Below are 20,293 nucleotides of genomic sequence, written 5' to 3'. Positions count from 1 at the left end.
AGCCAACACAGTATTGAAAATTTGGGTATGCAAAACTGATAAATGAGGAGATGATCACTTACTTTACAAAAGTTTTCATCATACAAGTCTTTTAATATCAAAATTGCTATGATCCATCTAAAAGTTTTCAATATACTAAGCTTTTCAAGAACATGTTTCAAGAATAAAGTCATTACTTGCAATTAAAAAAAAATTATCTGCTGACTCAGTAAAAAATCTCCCTGCGATACGGCCAGATCAGGGTTTGATTCCTGGGTTGGGAAGATCCCCTGGAGAAGAGAATAGCAACCCACCCCAGTATTCTTGCCTGGAGAATTCCATGGACAGAGGATCCTAGCGAGTTATAGTCCATGGGATTGCAAAGAGTCAGACATGGCTGAGTGACTAACACAATATACAACAAACTCCTGGATTTTCCAAGATGATTTTTTTTTCATTTTGCATCTATTTACCTTTGTTTTGAAATTAAAGTAATTTTGGCTGGAAGATAGGAAACACACACTTTCCACACGTCATTATGTACTAAAAACTTGAATAGAAATAAAGAGAAGAATTTTCCTTATGTATTTGGCTCAAGTCATATCTATTTTTTATCCACCTCCCACAATCATTTTCCAGATCTTTGACACTGTGCCATGTATTGCTGCCTAAGAAAGTGGATGGCCAACTCTTTTTTCCTATGTCTACAGATATTGGGGGCAATCACTGTATGGTATTTAAAAGCAGAGTTCTTAACCTCTGGCTGTGGATGTCCAGTACATTTCTGGACTGGAACCCTTGAGACTATATGTTGTGTATGCATTTTTTTCCATGGGGAGGATCTAGGGTTAACGTGAGCTCATCAAAGGAGTCTGGACCGAGAAAGGGCTATGAGCTATTTTGTGCACATATGAATTTCTAGGAATACCTGTCCCCCAAAGAATATTAGGATTGAAGTAGAACATGAAAAATGAATAAAAGAATTCAGATAAAGCCCTCCTGAATATAAAAGAGGCAGAATCTGTAAAACAGAATACTCCTTAGGAGATTTTTAGTGACTACTTCTTATAGAGGCTCATGGGTATAAGTTATATTATACTTTTCCTCCTCTTCCATTGCTAATTCAATCCACAGCATATGTATTTCTGCTGTGTTACTTTTCTGCTAGTACCAATTACATGACCAATCATTTTGCAGCAGTCATTTTCTTCCATTCTAATAAAGAATATTTCTTTATTCCACAACATTTGGATTAAACTAAGTAAGCAGATCTTCACATCTTACCAGGTCTCCTCTAGACATTACCAAGCCTTTCTAAAATGATGCTCCATTATGACGAATCTGGGCTATTTAGAAATTAATTATAGCCTAATTTGCCTTGTGGATAAGCATTTCAATTATAAAATAAATCCTCAATCATAGCTTATTGATGAAGATGAGAAACCAGTTATTTTCCATTCTTGGATTCAAAGCAGAACAACTGAAAAAAAAAATACCTCTGAGAACTGAAAACAAAAGGATCTCCATCAACCACAGTCAGTGTGGGTGTCGTTTCATCTCTGCAGCATGTTATTTGTTTGTGGGAACAGATGGTCACATTGTTTGCATCATCTTCGTCATGAAAGAGAAATCCAAAATACATGGCAAACCGTGCACTGGCATCTGGGTAAAGTTTTGTGAGCTGGGCATTGTACTTGTTCCCAGCTTCACACAGGGACAGCAGGATTCCCTCTTTTGTAGCTGCACAAACGAACGGAATGAGCCTTCCTGCCAACTGTGCTCTTTGCACATTGTCTAACCATTGCCAGATCTCATCAGGATACTTGGTCAAATTTGGCCCTGGAATGTGTACCCATGGCAGATATCAGAGTGTTCTGATATGGCTGCTTTTACTGAATGTGCAAGGGTGAGAACTGAGCGATTTCCAAAAACCTGGAGGATTCTGTCTCCAGCCGGGCCTCAGTAATACACCTCCAGACTGTCTGACCCCCTTGTAGCAGGGCTTGGTGATGACCTGTGTAGGTGTGAAACACCTGCTTTCCTCTTCAAGAGAGGAAACGATTGATGACATTTATCAACCTTCTATATTTTATCAGTGGCACTAAATAACTGGTGCAAAAGGAGGGATTCAAATAAAGAAACTAATTTGGGAATAAGGTTCTTAATTAGGCATTGGTTCAAGTGGCTCTTTTTGGATGAATGTAAAAAGAAGACTTGAAAATGCTTTCATTGGTTGGAATATTTGATGCAGCTGACCTTATTACTTAGTTAAATTTCTAACTCTTAAAACAGCAAATACATTATGGATTCTGTTCCAAAAACAAACCTCTTTTTATTCAGTTCAGTTCAGTTCAGTCCTTCAGTCATGTCTGATGCTTTGCGACCCCATGGACTACAGCACGCCAGGCTTCCCTGTCCATCACCAACTCTGGGAGCTTGCTCAAACTCCATCGAGTCTGTGATGCCATCCAACCATCTCATCTTCTGTCATCCCCTACTCCTCTTGCCTTCAATCTTCCCCAGCATCAGGGTCTTTTGCAATGAGTCAGTTCTTCCCATCAGGTGGCCCAAGTATTGGAGTTTCAGCTTCAACATCAGTCCTTCCAATGTATATTCAGGACTGATTTCCTTTAGGACGGACTGGTTGGATCTCCTTGAAGTCCAGGGGACTCTCAGCAATCTTCTCCAACACCACAGTTCAAAAGCATCAATTCTTCAGCACTCAGCTTTCTTTATAGTCCAACTCTCACACCCACACCTGACTACTGGAAAAACCATAGCTCTGAGTAGATGGACCTTTGTCAGCAAAGTAATATCTCTGCCTTTTAATATTCTGTCTAGGTTGATTATAGCTTCTCTTCCAAGGAGTAAGCATCTTTTAATTTCATGGCTGCAGTCACCATCTGCAGTGATTTGGGAGTCCAAGAAAATAAAGTCAGTCGCTGTTTCCATTGTTTCCCCATCTATTTGCCATGAAGTGATGGGACCAGATGCCATGATCTTTGTTTTTTGAATGTTGAGTTTTAAGCCAATTTTTTCACTCTCCTCTTTTACTTTCATCAAGAAGCTCTTCAGTTCCTCTTCACTTTCTGCCGTAAGGGTGGTGTCATCTGCATATCTGAGGTTATTGATGTTTCTCCCAGCAATCTTGATTCCAGCTTGTGCTTCATCCAGCCTGACATTTTGCATGATGTACTCTGCATACAAGTTAAATAAGCAGGGTGACAACATACAGCCTTGATGTACTCCTTTTCAAATTTGGAACCAGTCTGTTGTTTCATGTCTGGTTCTACTGTTGCTTCTTGATCTGCATACAGATTTCTCAGGGGGCAGGTCATGTGGTCTGGTATTCCCATCTCTTTGAGAATTTTCCAGAGTTTGTGGTGATCCACATAGTCAAAGGCTTTGGTGTAATCAATAAAGCAGAAGTAGATGTCTTTCTGGAATTCTCTTGCTTTTTTGATGATCTAACAGATGTTGGCAATTTGATCTCTGGCTCCTCTGGCTTTTCTAAATCCAGCTTAAACATCTGGAAGTTCTTGTTTCATGTACTGTTGAGGCCTGGCTTGGAGAATTTTGAACATTACTCTGCTAGAATGTGAGATGAGTACAACTGTGCAGTATTTTGAACATTCTTTGGCATTGCCCTTCTTTGGGACTGGAATGAAAACTGACATTTTCCAGTCCTGTGGCCACTGCCGAGTTTTCCAAATTTGCTGGCATATTGAGTGCAGCACTTTCACAGCATCTCTTTTAGGATTTGAAATAGCTCATTTGGAATTCTATCACCTCCATTAACTTTGTTCATAGTGATGCTTCCTAAGACCCACTTGATTTCGCATTCCAGGGTGTCTGGTTCTAGGTGAGCGATCACATCTTCAATGGGTTTCTGGGTCATGAAGATATTTTTTGTAAAATTCTTCTGTGTATTGTTGCCACCTCTTAATATCTTCTGCTTCTGTTCTTTTTATTAGATACCAACAATACCTGAGTGGTAGTTGCTGGATGAATTAATAAAGACTAAATCTGAGTACCCTGGTTAGATGCATGAATGATATTTATTTTCCTCTTAATGAATAAACACTTGGCATTAAAAAGTGAATAACACAGTTTATGAAGCATATGATTAATGGGCACCCAAGATTATTTTATGACTCAGCTTGTGATTAATTTTATAGTTGCTAGACTATAAGTGTCCTTAGAATAATTTTAATTATAACATAGCACTTTGATCACACTTGAAATTTCATTACATCTTTGCAGATTGTCAAATGACACGGAGGAAGCGGACACACATTATAGCAAGGCATATACAATGGAATCTGATGGAGTGCCCTAAAAGGTCACAGAATAGAAAAAGGGAGTACTTTATATTAAGTGCTCATGCAATTTTTCAAAATCTAAGGGAGAAGGAATCAGAGTAGGTGAGAGTTCTGGAAACCTTCTTATTAGAGGTAGGGTTGAGGAACTTCAGTTCTTTAGCTAAGGTACTGAAGATTAACTAGCAACCTAGCCATTATTTCCAATTCTTTGAAGGGCAATTAAATAGACAAGAAAATAAAATTATTTCACACAGTCCAGAAGGCACAGGAGGAGTCTATCCATGGAATTTATAAAACACACAAACAAACCTCAAGCATTCTTAAACTTGTCTAACAGTGAAACACACTTTTTTGTGAGGCGGTGATTGCCCCATTGCTGGAGGTGTGCAGGCAGAAGCTTGTGCCAAGAGTGTCAGATGAGGTCCTTGATTCTGGTCAGAGGTTGAAGTTCCTCCAGGCAGCCCTACATGCTAAAAAGTCCTGAAGGGATTTTTACATTTAGGCAGATTTTGCTTTAACATGCATCTCCATAAGTAAAAAAAGGAATAATACCAAACAAAAAAGAATACAGATCCGTATAAGGTAGCTTTGGTACTGTATCAGAATCAGCTCTGGTACTTTCTCAACGCCATGCTTGATTTCCAGAACATTTTGTTGGGAATAATTCATCTAGAAAATACATTTTATGTGTAGGTATTAAGGAAAGTGGTGATTTACTGGTGCTAGGTACCAAATAGAGAGCTCTAATCCTTACATCACTAATTCTCTGGGTGACTCTAGATAAGTCACTTTTCTATAATAGTTTCCTCATCCATAAAATGAGAAATACTTTTGTCATGGGGATTTCTGTGAGGATTAGATAAAAACTGCATTTGAGAAAAATGCAATATAAATACAAAGTGTTCCACCAGCCAGACTACAATAAATTAAAATTATCTTAAAAAAACCCAAAACTATATTAACTCCTTCATGTCTGCACAGCATTAATGTGTGTGGGGTATACAGGAACTTTTTTTTACTAGAAAGGATTCCAGGGATTTGGAAAGCAGAATGCGATTTCCTATATTTTTTTTAGTAGAAAGAAGCCTAAAAACATAGAGTTCGATGTAACTGAATTATGCAAATATATTTAAATCATTCAAGCTACAAAAAATGGCATTTTGTCCAAAAAATAATAAAGGAGGAAAAACACCCATCTAACTCACATTGGTTACAGTCTCAGGTTTTTAGTTAAAGAAAAAAAAAAAAGATGGAAACTGAGGTATTTGATCCCAGTCTGCTTTTCTGTTTGATATTTAAAACCGAGTATGATTTTTCTGCCTAACTTCTCCTTTTAGGCAACACAGCCCCCCACTTCCGCTACGTCACATGCAGGCACGGTTCCTGAGGGCGCCCAGAGCTCTGCGCGCGAGAGAAGATGGCGGTCCGCAGCTGCCGGGTGACCGCCATGCTGTAATGGAGGCTGCGCACTGAGAACAATGGCTGTTATCTGAGTCAGGCAGGCCACTCTCTCTGGACTACGGACCAGGAAATGAATAGATGGTGGGAGAGCAGTCTAGAGGAGATACGCAGACAGGAACACAGCCGTCTGGAGAACTGAAGCCATGTTGACCGTGAACAAGAGGCAGAGAAGGCAATTAGCTCCTGAGACAGCTTCTGTCCCCAGAGTGCTTTTTCAGTTCCAGTTATCCACACGTTTTCTTACAGTGAACCCTTGCCACCCAGGGTGCCCTGATTACGCCTCTGTCCCTTGCCAACCCAGCGTGGTTGGGACTTTTCTTCCTCATTTCAAACCATAAAAGACACCGTTTTTGTTTTTTTTTTTTCCTAGACTACATTTTCAGAAATTCACATGCCAAGTTTATTCATTTCTCGTTTCTTTTGTCCATCACTACCTTAGGTATCATTTTTGAAAGAATATTCCTTAGTGAGCTCTATAATTCTAGTTATATACTATGTAAGACTATTTCTTTTCAGATGAAGCAGAGAAACATGCTTGGAGCAATTTTGATAAAAATTTCATTCATTTGTTGTTGTAGTTTCTATATTCCCACCTTACCTTTAGCTGGTGAATAGGACTGACAGTCACAGAGAATGGACTATAATGCTAAAATTAACCATAGTAGTTCCTCTTCTGGATGCCAGTCAAGCTGTTTGCTCTTACATGGGGAATTTACTGATATTTATAAATTAGATTTCAGTAGATAGTCTGTCTATTTTTCTATCCCACATAAGGCAAGTTAAATTGTACAAGTTAATTGTTACTGCCAAGGACTAAAGAGTGGTGTAGTTGCTCAGTGGTGTCTGACTCTTTGCAACCCCATGGACCATAGGCGGCAGGCTCCTCTGTCCATGGAATTCTCCAGGCACGAATATTGGTGAGGATAACCATTCTATTCTCCAGCGGATCTTCTGGATCCAGGTATCGAACCCAGGGCTCCTGCATTGCAGGTAGATTCTTTTCTGTCTGAGCCACCCAGAAAGCCCAAAGAAGGGTCTCTTGTTTAAATAAGCTAGGATTGTCCCTCTTTTTTTGGTCTATATTTTAAAAAATTAACATGTTCTATTTTTTAGAGTAGTTTAAGCTCTAGAGCTGTTTTTGTCTCTCTGGATCTCTGTTCAAACTGTTAAGAATCAGCTGAGATGCAGGCTACATCAGTTTGGATAGATGGAGGGAGCTGGCGAGGCCTTGGATGCTCTGCAGACCTGCACTGTGCTGGACCTGGAGCACGGGGATCTTGCTTGTGGAGAGCTGTTTGGCCCAGAGGGTTTGGGGGGATCCCACAGCTGTAGTCTGTTCGCAGCACAAAGTCTGGGCTGAAAGGCACAAGTGGAGAGGAAGGGAAGGCTAAGAGGAGAACTAAAAGCATCTTGTTGAGGGCTGTCAGTGTCCACAGGTTTGAGCAACATGGAGAACCTACACGTGGTGCGTTAGAGGCCACGGGATGGTAATATGGGTTACATTTGACAAGAATTCAGTTTTTCCTTCAGTGATTTAAAAAAGGGGAATCAGTGAACATTTACAAAGTCAATGTTTGAAAACTGGGACACTTCAAGCTAAGATTTGTCTTTGCAGTCTCTCTAGACTGGAGATGGAATGTCTGGAAGCATGTGACCCATACCCCCAAATGGCAGCAGCTGGTAGGAGCCGCGTGGCCTCGGGGCTCTTTGGATCAGGCATGTGCAATCCTCACACGCCCTGACTTCTGTCAACACTGGAATTTACAAACCTCAATGCTCAATGCTTTACCTATATTACTTAAATTCATACCCACAACCTAGTCGTGACAGTATTATCCTTATTTCATATATGAGCAAGCTCTGAGTCAGATATTTAATATCTTGACTAAGGTCACAGAAAAACTAGTAAGTAGTGGAATTATAATTTGAATTCAGGAGTGTCAAACTCTAAAATCAATGCCCTTTCTAGTATAAAACACTGCCTTTAGTATTAATCACATGATTGTCTGGACAGAAAAAAATCTTTTTAATTGTGACTTTTAAAAGTATGGAGTGTTTTAAAGCCATATTCGTCAGTTTTCTATTGCTATAGCAAATTATCACAAATATAGCAGCGTAAAACAACAGAAATTTTGTAAGTCAGAAATTTTAGGACAGACTGTGTTCTTTCTGGAGGTTTTAGGAGAGAATCTGCTTCCTCATCTTTCCCAGCTTGTAGAGGCTGCCTGTATACCTTGGCTCAGGGTCCCTTCCCCCATGTTCAGAATACATCAATGCAACCTCTGCTTCCCTCATCCCAGCCCCTTCTTCAGCCTTTGGCCCTCTTGCTTTCTACTTGTAAAGACCCTTTGACCATACTGACGTCCCCTGGATAACCCAGACTAATATTCTGATTCTCAAGATCCTTAATGTAATCACATCAGCAATTTTTTTCCATGTAAGTTAAGAAATTCATAGGTTTTGGGGGTTGGGGTGTGGACATCTTTGAGGGGGGCATTATTCAACCTACCACATCATACTGGCAATGGGCACCTAATTTTGATCCACTTCCACACAACAGAGTCACTTTACAGCATCAGGAATCACGAGGTAAGTTATTTACATATTCCCTCCTGGTACCAAAACATTTATTTAAAGAAGCATTTAATGTAACATAAATGAAGTGCAATCCTAAGAAAGATGATTGTAATCAAAAGAGGACTTTAGTAAGTTATCTTTATTTGAATCCAAAATATATTGCATTCTTCATTTCCATGGCAGATATAAATTAAACCATGCTCGGCAGAAGATAAGAGTTCTATAATCAGAAATCAACATCTGCAGATATTATGACATTGCACCTGCATGTTTTGAAGTGAAGAACACAAAAATACCAACCATGTGTAAGATGCTATCTTTAAGCAGTAATAATTTTGCTTTTACTTTTTCAAAACAAAGTATCTGTTATTCCTATTAAAAATGTTGAAGACATGCTTAGTTTACAAATTTAAATGATGCTGTTTTTCTCCTTCCTACTCAAATAGCTCCTCTGTTAAATGAAGCTTCCACAAAGAGTTTTTATTACCAATCATGAAAATTAAGCTTACAAATACACTTTGAATAAAATATAATAAGAATAAACTTAAAATCCTGAAGATGTGATCCTTGGTTTCATGCCATTAAGTTTATATTTTTATGTGAGAACCACAGATTTGAGACCATTACTATTATAAAATAATTCATACTATTAAGATCTCATCAAAAAACAAAGTACTTAGAAATGAACCTGACCAAGGAGGTGAAAAACTTATATGCTGAAAACTATAAAACATTGATAAAGGAAACAGAGTGATTTAAAGAAATGGAAAGATATCTCATACTGTTTGATTTGAAGAATTAACATTATTAAAGTGGTCATGCTACCCAAAGCAATCTATAAATTTAATGTGATTCTTATCAAATTACTCATGAATTTTTCACAGAACTGGAATGAATAATCCTAAAATTTATATGGAATCATATAAATATAAGAGAGGCAGAATTACCAAAGCAATCATGAGGAAAAAAACAAACCAAGAGGCATAACTGTCCCAGGTTTTAGACAATATTACAAAACTACAGCGATCAAAATAGCATGATATTGGCATAAAAACAGTCATTCAGATCAACAGAACAGAAGAGAGCCCAGAAATAAACCCACATACCTATGGTCAATTAATCCTTCCACAAAGGAGGCAAGAATATACAATGAAAAAAGACAGTCCCTTTAGCAAGTGGTGCTGGGAAAGTTGGACAGCTGTGTGTAAATCAATGAAGTCAGAATACCTCTTCACATCATACTCAAAACTAAACTCAAAGTGGCTTAAAGACTCATACAGCATAACAATATAAAACTCCTAGAAGAGAACCTAGGCAAAACATTCTCTGACATAAATCATGCCAGTGTTTTCTTAGGGCTCCCAAGGAAATAGAAATAAAAGCAAAAAGAAACAAATGAGACTAAATCAAATTTATAAACTTTTCCATAGCAAAGGAAACCATAAAAAATGAAAAGATAACCCACAGACCAGGAGCAAATACTTGCAAATGATGTGACTGACAAGGACTTAATTTCTGAAATATACAAATAACTCATAGAACTCATAAGAAAAAATGAGCAACCCAGACAAAAAAATAGACAGAAGGCCTAAATAAACATATCTTCAAAGAAGACATACAGATAGCCAGTGAAAGTGAAAGTCTCTCAGTCATGTCTGACTCTTTGCGATCCCATAGACTATACAGTTCATGCAATTCTCCAGGCTAGAATACTGAAGTGGTAGCCTTTCCCTTCTCCAGGTCCAAACAGAAATAGACATGGAAAACAAACTCAAGTTTATGAGAGGGGTAAGGAGGTGGAGGAGGGATAAATCAGGAGTTTGGGATTAGTAGACACAAGGTACAATACATAAAGTAGGTAACAAACAAAGTCCTATGGTATAGAATAGGGAACTATCTTCAATATTCTGTGATAAATCATAATGGAAAAGAATATGAAAAAGAATGTGTATGTATATATGTGTATATGTATGCTGCTGCTAAGTCACGTCAGTCTTGTCCGACTCTGTGCGACCCCATAGATGGCAGCCCACCAGGCCCTCCCGTCCCTGGGATTCTCCAGGCAAGAACACTGGAGTGGGTTGCCATTTCCTTCTCCAATGCATGAAAGTGAGAAGTGAAAGTGAAGTCGCTCAGTTGTGTCCGACTCAGCGACCCCATGGACTGAAGCCTACCAGGCTCCTCCGTCCCTGGGATTTTCCAGGCAAGAGTACTGGAGTGGGGTGCCATTACCTTCTCCGATATATATGTATGTATATATATATGTGTGTGTGTATATATATATATATATGTATATATATGTGTGTGTATATATATATATACAATTTATGTATAACTGAATCACTTTTCTGCAAACCAGAAACTAATACAACATTGTATATCAAGTATACTTCAATAAAAACTAAAAAAGGTGATAATAAAATAGAATTATAGTTGAATCATCCTGAATTAATTGAATCATGCTGACAATTTTGTGGGTTTTTTCTTCCTTTGGCTTATGTAGATTTGATTTCTCCTGTAGGGTGTTTCTTCCTCAATATCTCCCTTTGTTAACCACAGTTCATTGTATGCAGTGAAAATTCTTATATGATCTACAGAAAAACCTTCTATTCCTTTTGAAAAAAACTGAAGATTAAATAATGTTCTTAAATCGTTGCTAAGAAGATGTCAAGAGATGGAGTGGGTGTGGAGAAAGGGGAGCCCTCTTACATTGTGGGTGGGGATGTAAGTTGATGTAGCCACTGTGGAAAACAGAATGGAGGTTACTCAGAAAGCTAAAAATGGAATTAACAAATGATTCAGCAATCCCTCTCCTGGGCATATATCCAGACATAACTATAATTCAAAAAGATACACGCACCTCCATGTTCGTAGCAGCATTATTCACAATAGCCAAGACATGGAAAAATCCTAAATGTCTACTGGCAGATGAATGTGTAAAGGAGATGTGATACATATATGCAATGAAATACTATGCAGCCATGAAAATGAAAGACACCATTGGAAGTGACATGGATGCAGCTCTGGGAGCTGGTGATGGACAGGGAGGCCTGGCGTGCTGCAGTCCATGGGGTTGCAAAGAGTCGGACAGGACTGAGCGACTGGACTGAACTGAACTGGATGCAACTACAGATTATCATACTAAGTGAGAGAAGTGAGAAAGAGAAAGACAAACCCCATATGGTATCGCTTACAACCAGTCCATTCTGAAGGAGATCAGCCCTGCGATTTCTTTGGAAGGAATGATGCTGAAGCTGAAACTCCAGTATTTGGCCACCTCATGTGAAGAGTTGACTCATTGGAGAAGACTTTGATGCTGGGAGGGATTGGGGGCAGGAGGAGAAGGGGACGACCGAGGATGAGATGGATGGATGGTATCACTGACTCGATGGATGTGAGTCTGAGTGAACTCCGGGAGTTGGTGATAGACAGGGAGGCCTGGGGTGCTGCGATTCATGGGGTTGCAAAGAGTCGGACATGACTGAGCGACTGAACTGAGCTGAACTGAACTGATATGTGGAATCTAAATTACGGCACAAATAAACCTATCTATGAAACAAACCAAACCAGGGACACAGAAAATAGGCTGGTGCTTGCCAAGGGGGAGAGAGTGGGAGAGGGCTGGTGAGAGCCCAGCATCAGCAGATGCAGACTAGTCCATGTGGAATGGACAAGCAGTAAGGCCCAGCCGTAGGATGGCTTTGTAGAAAGGATGTGCAGGGACTTCCCTGGCTGTCCAGTGGCTAAGACTCCGTGTTCCCAAAGCAGGGGGCCTCTGTTTGATCTCTGGTCAGGGAAGTAGATCCCACGTGCTGCAGATAGACCAGGTGCAGTCAAATTAAAAAAAAAAATTAAAAAAAAAAGAAAAAGGTCCAGCTGTATAGTGCAAAGAATGATATTCAATATCCTATAATAAACCATAATGGAAAATAATATGGAAAAGAATGTATGTATAACTGAGTATGTGTAACTGGGTCACTATTGTAGAGCAGTAATTAAGAGAACATTAAAGCAACTATATTTCAATAAAAAAGAAAGGGACCACATGAATCCGAGACTACAAGTATATATAGCTGTTTCAAGCAGTCTTACTCTAAAGGAGGACGTGGGAATGAGGCAAGATTGAGAGAGGTGTCTTTCGGTTGAAGTTTTGTTTTCATTAAGGTGTTAGGGAAATTAAATAAATAGTCTTGTTTAGGCTTCAGAGACAAAGCCGAGTGGGCCTCTGACCTTGCTTATAACCTGCCTGGACACTGCCCAGACTGGGAGTGACTGTTTGCTGGGAGTGCAAGACCTGCAGCGCCTTAGATAAGATGGGGGAGGTGGGTGGAGTCTTGAGATTGTTGAGACCCGGAGGGGGCCAGGGCAACCAGGTCTCAGCCTTAGCAACAGTCCAAGTGTTACACGCTAAAACTAACATGAATCCAGAGCTTCAAACTGGTCACAGATGGATGCTGAAATCAGTGTCCGTCCTGGGATCATAAGCGGGAACCCCTAACTGCAGTCTTTGAAGTCCCACCCAGGGTGCAGCCTCGCTGCCTGGGACCCTTTCCCAGCTGGGAGTCCAGATGCTGGGATTTGGGACTTCCCAGTGCTGACTGTTGGTCAAAACCCAGTTTGGTGATGTATCTTCTGCTCTTTCTGTTTCTCTTTCTATTTAAAATAAGCTAGATAATTCTCTAACAAATGTTTGCATTATTTATTTTTGGATGAGTGGCTTATTTTGTTAACTCTCAACCTGAGATGAAAGTGAAAACTTTCAGCAAAGCAAAAAATGGGAGGGAAAAAAATGTCAAGAACACATTTTTTTTTTTTAATTATATCCTCTTGGTATAGGAGTTACTATCTGTGGAAATTTATATATGTGAACTTTTATCAGAAATAGAGTCTTATGCTTATTAAATGTTTTCCTTTCAATGACACATCATAGTAAATATTTTAAATCAAATAATCTAACAATTGACGAGCCTAGCTTTAGTAATGAGTTAGGAGGTGATATTAAACTACATTTATGTTGAAAAACATTGCCGAACATTCACTTTTTTTTTTTCTTTCTTCTTAGGTAAGTTAATGGTAAATGCTGGCTGTTTGAGAAACACTGTTTTTTTTTTGTTTTTTTTTTTTTTTGTTATCTTGGAGGAGATGAAAATGCAAAAGAATGATAGCAGACAAAATAGCTGATTTCTATAGAGAAGAGTAAATATTCTCTTCATTCTAATAAGAACAATAAAAATCTAGAACTATATTTCAAAATAAATATATAAACAAAATCAATAAAACTAGAGCAATAATAAAAATAGAAATATGACTTAATTATAAAAATAGATTTTTATTTCCACAATGTTATCTTTCAAACTGGGAACATATTATTTTCCTCCAGTCATTCAAGATTATTCTACATTTTTCTGTTAAATTGTTATTTTCTTCACATAGACCCTTTGTCTTTCTCTTAAGTAAGAGCAGTCAGATATAATGGCAATGGGACCATTTCTTCAGCTTTTGAGTGTGTTGATATTACTTTGGAGTAATTTGTTTACTTACAACCTTTCTTGTGATTGTTTATTTACAATCTTGTTTGTAATTTTCATATTCTTCTTATTTTTCCTCTTTATAGACAGGAATTTTGGCTAGTGAAAACTCAATTGTGCCTCAGCCCCAAGATTTATTCTAGTAAAACTAGAGAATCATTAAAAATGATCATAGATAGACCTTTGTCTAATATATGAAAAGCTAAGACATTTACCCTAGTTTTATAACAATAATTATGTTATTTTTTAACAATAGCATATTTTGTTTTAGTGATTCCTGTATCATTTTTGTGTTTCCCTGGTGATTGTGTTCCTACTCAGGAGAAATCGGAGAGAAGGGCTAGAAAGAGGGACTGGGAATAGATTTCATTAGATCCTACAAAGTCAGGTGAAGTAATTTAGATTTTGTCCTGCAGGCAATATTGAGGCACTCAAAGTTCTTTAGAAGAGACTAGCAGGGATGGGAGATCAAAATAGTGATTAATTTTGAAAAAGTAATCTGCTAATTCTGTTGAGGCTGAACAAAAAGGAGAAAGATTGGGTGAAATAGAGCTCTAATCAGAAGAGATCACTTAGGGCCTGGGAGTCATGCAGGCATGAGTTACTAATAAGGATGGTATTGGTGTTGGGATTGGAAAGGAATGAAGTGTGTTTGAGAGCCCTTATGAAAGAAGATTTGGTGGCTAATTTTCTCTGTAGGGCAGTCTAGACAGAGAAACAAAACATCGATTAGGTTTTGAGCCCAGGAGACTGAAAAAGAAAAAAAAAGATAGAAACAGGAATAGAAATAAATCAGGAGAGGGAGCTTATTTGAAGGAGAAGATAAGGAATTCAATTTTAGTCATGTTTTCTTTGAGATGGCAGTAGAACATTCAGGTATATTTGTCAAGTGGTTACTTGGAAAATATTGAACAGGGTCTTAAAAAAGAAATTGGTCCGATATGAAATTAGAATCATCAATATAGAAATGAATGTGTTAGCCTTAGGAATAGATAAGACTTCTGGAGGAGAGTTGGCAGAGGAACACAGAACTTTTACACATGCACAAGCCACGTCTATTTTATTGTTTTCATAACACTTATCTGAAAAACTATATGCTATATTAACATAAACGACCCAAATTATTCATCACTGTATCTCTAATTCACAGGCCAGAGCCTGGCATGTGATAGGTGAAAAAGAAGACATCTATTGAATAAATGACTGAATGAAGAAATAATTTTTGTAAATACCCATATCTTCACATTGTCTCAAACATCACCCTAGGTAATATGTAGTCAAGGAATATTGTGCTTCATCAGACAATACATTTCAGGGAAATATACTTTTTACTTTTTTTCCTACAAATTTGAGTCTTACCTTGGATTTTGGTCTGTGACTCTTCCGCTGAGACTGGTGGCATCTGGGTTTTGAGAGATTTCTTTTCATTTTTGTTTTCTCCCTTTGAGAAAAAAAAATAGAGACTGTATATATGATTTTGAACTGTGATGTTGGAGGACTCTCGAGAGTCCATTGGACTGCAAGAAGATTCAACCATTTCATCCTAAAGGAAATCAGTCCTGAATATTCATTGGAAGGACTGATGCTAAATCTGAAACTCCAATACTTTGGCACCTGATGCAAAGAACTGACTCATTTGAAAAGACCCTGATGCTGGGAAAGATTGAAGGTGGGAGAAGGGGACGACAGAGGATGAGATGGTAGGATGGCATCACCAACTTGATGGACATGAGTTTGAGTAAACTCCAGGAGCTGATGGACAGGGAGGCCTGGCGTGCTGCAGTCCATGGGGTCGCAAAGAGTCGGACACGACTGAGCGACTGAACTAAACTGAACATGTGATTTTACATAAGAATGAAGTTGGATGTAAATACAAGAGTTTTCCATTTCATTATCAAGCCAATCATCAAAACTGATCATTTGTTTATGATATACTAAAAATGATGGTTCTTGCGCTCAGATGAATATTCCTGGCTCTCCTATCGGATAATCAGCTTCAACGTCAGCAGCTTGTTGGCCACAGTCTGTCTTTGCCAGTGTGGCTGCCGCTTCTCTCTGATGCTTGTTTCTCATGATTCTGGTTCTCACTTCCCGTAGCCTGAACATTGGTTCTGAGCTAAGTCTTTAGCGACAGAAGGCAAAATGATGGAGAGAAGAAAGCACTTTGGTGTCTTTACTCATAGCGCACTTCTTTATTCCCTCCACGATTTCATTTGCCTCTACCTCATCATTTATCTGAACACTTAAGCTTTCCTCGAAATGTAAGTATATCTTGCTGGATGTGGCCAATGTATACCTGAAGATTTTTCTGTGGGGACAGAGTGAATCAAGAGATAAGGTTAAAGCACAGAACAACTGGCTCCGAGGCTGCTCCCAGTCTTGCGTGGGGAATAAACACACACAAATGTAACTGATTTGAAATGTTATAGGTGATGAGAAAGTGTTTGTGGACCCTAGAGTGGGGCTAAAGGTAGAGTGGTCAGTTCTATTGTAGTGGAAGGGAAAGGATGGACACTGTTAGAGAGAAAGTGACTCTTGAATTTACAAATCAAGATGAGATTTTTGTTTTCCAGATGGACAAGGCATGGAAAATACTCCAGAGGATGGATGTTTAGCAAAAGCCTAAGGTGTGTATAGGAGAAGGGAGACCACAGAAGTGCTCAGAAGGGGAAAAATGGGAGGATATGAGGCCAGTGAAGAAGGAAGGGGTCTTGAGAGTCTTATAAGCCTTGATATGAATCTTGACATTACTTTTAGACACTGTATGTCAGACACATTTTAAACTGGAAAGCAAATGGATTAGATGATTTAATTTCAGCCTTGTAACATCATATGTGTTAGGCAAGGCAGCTATTATTATTCTTATATTATTGAATAAGGAATTGATTAACTGCCTAGAAAACAGATCTCTGGATAGATTATGAAATAGTGACAAAGCCTTCTGACTTCAACCAAGTACTTTTACGTCATATTATTCATTAACATTTTCATCATAGTTTTATGTGTACATAAATATAAATTTATGTGAATAATGCCTTACTCTGGAGTATGAGAGAGAGTTTGGACAAGTGTGAATTTTCAATTTTTGATTTAGTGGCTATTTACAAATCTGAATTACCTATGATATTTTGGTTTGAGAATTAACTGTTTAAATGACAGTTAAAATACAATGCAAATTGATTTATTCATTCCTAGATCTTTCCTTATAGGACTCAAATAATCTATTTGTATTTCAGAAACGTGTTGTTTAAATGTCATTTTAAAAGGTTATATTCTGTAGAGGAAAATAGAAGTTTAACTTTGTGTTAATTTTAACATTTAGCACCGTTGAAACTGGAGAAAAAAACTATTTTCCTTTTACTGACATATTATTGGAAAGAGTAGACACAAATAATTCCCTAATATGACTTTTAAGATATGTGATGCTGGCAGACTTCCTGATGAGTGAGCATCCATAAATTATGGCCGTCAGAATGGCACAGAATGTGTAAGAGCGCTTCTGCCGGGTTCTGCTCTGACTAGCTCTCCACTATTAATGTTTCTGAAGGAAAGACAACTCCTGAATTTTTTTTTTTTTTTTCGCCTTGTCTCTAGCATCCCCGGCCCTTGCTTTTTTTTCTCTGTAGGTTAAGCATTTCGAAAAGTTGATTCAACTACTATTTCTCCTGTTCTGTAGCAACATAACCTAAATGATTTAGCACTCAGGCACTAAAATCAGACAGAACAGGGTTCCAATTCAGTCTGCAATTTGTCAGTTGTGTGTAAATAGCAAATTATAACAGGGCCTGTGGGTATTGTGAGTATTCAATACAATAGTGCTTGAAAAGGGATAACACTTTGTTTGGCACATAGTAATTCCTGTTAGCTATTATGTTCTCCATAATAATGTTTTAGCTATTTTTTGTGTGCTCTGTAGGAAAATAATCATGATAGTTGGCAAGTTGGCAAACATCGCTGTAGTGACTTTCCCAGAGAGAAACACAACAAGGCTAGCAGAAGGGAAGTACCCAGCTCAACATTTGTGACAGTCTATAAGTTTTTAAACATATAAATAACTCTTAAAGTGTGAGATTGAGTTATTTATTATTATATATTTAAGAGATATTTATTTTGACACAAGACTTAGAAAGAAGTCAAGGACACTCTCGTAAAGCCATGCTAAGCACATTCTCTCTCATTCTCTCCACTGCAAAAACGGTCAGTGTTAATCAGAAAAGGAAGGCAAATTTTCCAGGGCAAACATTAGGTAATCTTGATATTTTATGTACTCTAGAAATGGCAACCCACTCCAGTGTTCTTGCCTGGAGAATCCCAGGGATGGGGGAGCCTGGTGGGATGCTACCTCTGGGGTCGCACAGAGTTGGACAGGACTGAAGCGACTTAGCAGCAGCAGCAGCAGGCTCATTTAAACCTGAATCATTAGACCATGCTATGCCAGTCCCTGAGGTACCTTCTTGTTTGGACTTGACGTCTTTCATCCAGTTCTCTTAGATGAGAAAATAATTCTTGTTTTAAAAATCTTATGTTGTGATTTTTAGGTGAATCTAGTGAGTAATTCATGAAAATTGTTTTATAGATAGCTGTAAGTGAATGTTGATCATATGATTATCATTTGGACTTAAATCTGTCATAAAGATACAAATGATTAATAATGGTAATAAGAATTGCCCTACTATATGCTTTATCTGTACCGTCTCTAGTTTGTATACCAAGGCTACAAAGCAGGTATTATCTTTATTTTAAAGGTGAACAGACTTAAAACTTAAGAAAATATATTTTCTAGAGCATGGTTTCTCCACTTTCGTAATATTAAAGTGTTAACCTGGATAATTCTATGTTGTAAAGGGCTCTCCTGCACATTCTAGGATTTATAGCAGCATCTCTGGCCTTTCCCCTTTAGATCCCAGTAACTTCCTACCCTTGAACCGTGACAACAAAAAATATCTTCAAATACTGAGAGCTGTCCTCAGTGCAAACTCCTCCTCATTGAGCTCCTGGTCTAGAGAAACCACTGTTAAAATATAGCTTACTAAGACCAGGATGTTTGACCTTCTCTGTTGGAACTAGATCATATATCATGCTTAAGACTTGAGAAATGATTTCGTTTTGGATGACGGCAGAAGTGCAAATCAACAAGTCTTACTTGGCTTTTCCAAACTGTAACAGAGTCTTCTACGCATTAGTCCATTTTAAAGCCAATATATGCAGTATATATAAAATGATGGGGATAAACCCCAAAGACGAACAGTCCATGACTTAGTCGGGAGCAGGTAAAACTTCAGAGAAATCACATATCCCAGTGTTTATGAAAATCCCTCTCCCGGCCAGGAAATGATGTGAATCAGGAGTGATTTAGGGCCATGGGGGCACATACCTGTTCTGTGGCTTGCCGCGACTCACTGCTTGGATCAGGATCTTGTATATTCTCATTGCTTCCTTCGCTAGGCTTCACCTTGTTAAATTTTATTGTCAGTGATTTAAGCATCTCTGAGGTGGTTCTGAAAACTTCTGTTTTACGACTCTGTATCTTGAGGTAGAGAAATGTGCCTCGATTTTCTTTTCATTAGCAGACAAGCCAATTAGTTGTTTAATCAGGATTTTGTTCTGGTTAATTCCTAGAGGCAACTCTCTAGCTAGTCAGGGCTTTGGCTTAAAAGCAGCAAATTACTTCTGCTTGGGTGATTTAAATTCTGTTTATGAACTTCAGAGAGTCAAAATACCCTTGTGAATACTTTAGAAGTGAGAATTAAAACTTCATTGTTGATTTAAATTGTTTAAATGGTTATTTAAATGTGGGCACATTGCCCATTGGTTTATTTTTTCTTTCTTTCTTTGTAATTACCCACCTACCTATCTCCATCTATTGAATTTTCATTAAAATAATACATGCAAATGATTAAAGGCTCTTGAGAGTCCCTTGGACTGCAAGGAGATCAAACCAGTGAATCCTAAAGGAAACAAACCCTGAATATTTATTGGAAGGGCTGATGCTGAAGCTCCAATACTTTGGCCACCTGATGTAAAGAGCTGATTCACCGGAAAACATCCTGATGCTGGGAAACATAGAAGGCAGGAGGAGAAGGGGATGACAGGGGACGAGATGATTGGATGGCATCACTGACACAGTGGAGATGAGTTTGAGCAAGCTCTGGGTGATGGTGAAGGACAGGGAAGCCTGGGGTGCTGCAGTCCATGGGGTCACAAAGAGTCGGACATGACTGAGTGACTGAACAAAAACGAAGTGCTTATGATATAAAGCAACTTCCCCAAAGTCCTCATTTCTGGTTCCGCACTGTGAAAGTGAAAGAAAGTGAAAGTGAAGTTGCTCAGTCGTGTCCAACTCTTTGCGACCCCGTGGACTGTAGCTTATCAGGCTCCTCTGTCCGTAGGATTCTTCAGGCAAGAATACTGGAGTGGGTTGTCATT

At 38.5% G+C, this 20,293-nt stretch overlaps 1 protein-coding gene across 1 annotated transcript in view; it reads right to left on the bottom strand.

Moving 5' to 3' along the window:
- CNGB3 (cyclic nucleotide gated channel subunit beta 3) overlaps positions 1-19,352 on the bottom strand; it is a 174,904-nt gene extending 155,552 nt beyond the window's left edge. Inside the window, exons 1-2 of the mRNA XM_052651974.1 lie at positions 19,242-19,352; positions 15,227-15,308 (exon numbers count right to left, since the gene is read on the bottom strand). Of these exons, the coding sequence (XP_052507934.1) occupies positions 15,227-15,308; positions 19,242-19,352 (193 nt within the window). The remainder of the gene's footprint in view (positions 1-15,226; positions 15,309-19,241) is intronic.
- Positions 19,353-20,293: the final 941 nt, after the last annotated feature.

This window comes from Budorcas taxicolor, chromosome 14, assembly GCF_023091745.1.
Source record: "Budorcas taxicolor isolate Tak-1 chromosome 14, Takin1.1, whole genome shotgun sequence".
NCBI classification, from domain to species: domain Eukaryota; kingdom Metazoa; phylum Chordata; class Mammalia; order Artiodactyla; family Bovidae; genus Budorcas; species Budorcas taxicolor.
This window is presented reverse-complemented; position numbering and strand designations above follow the sequence as displayed.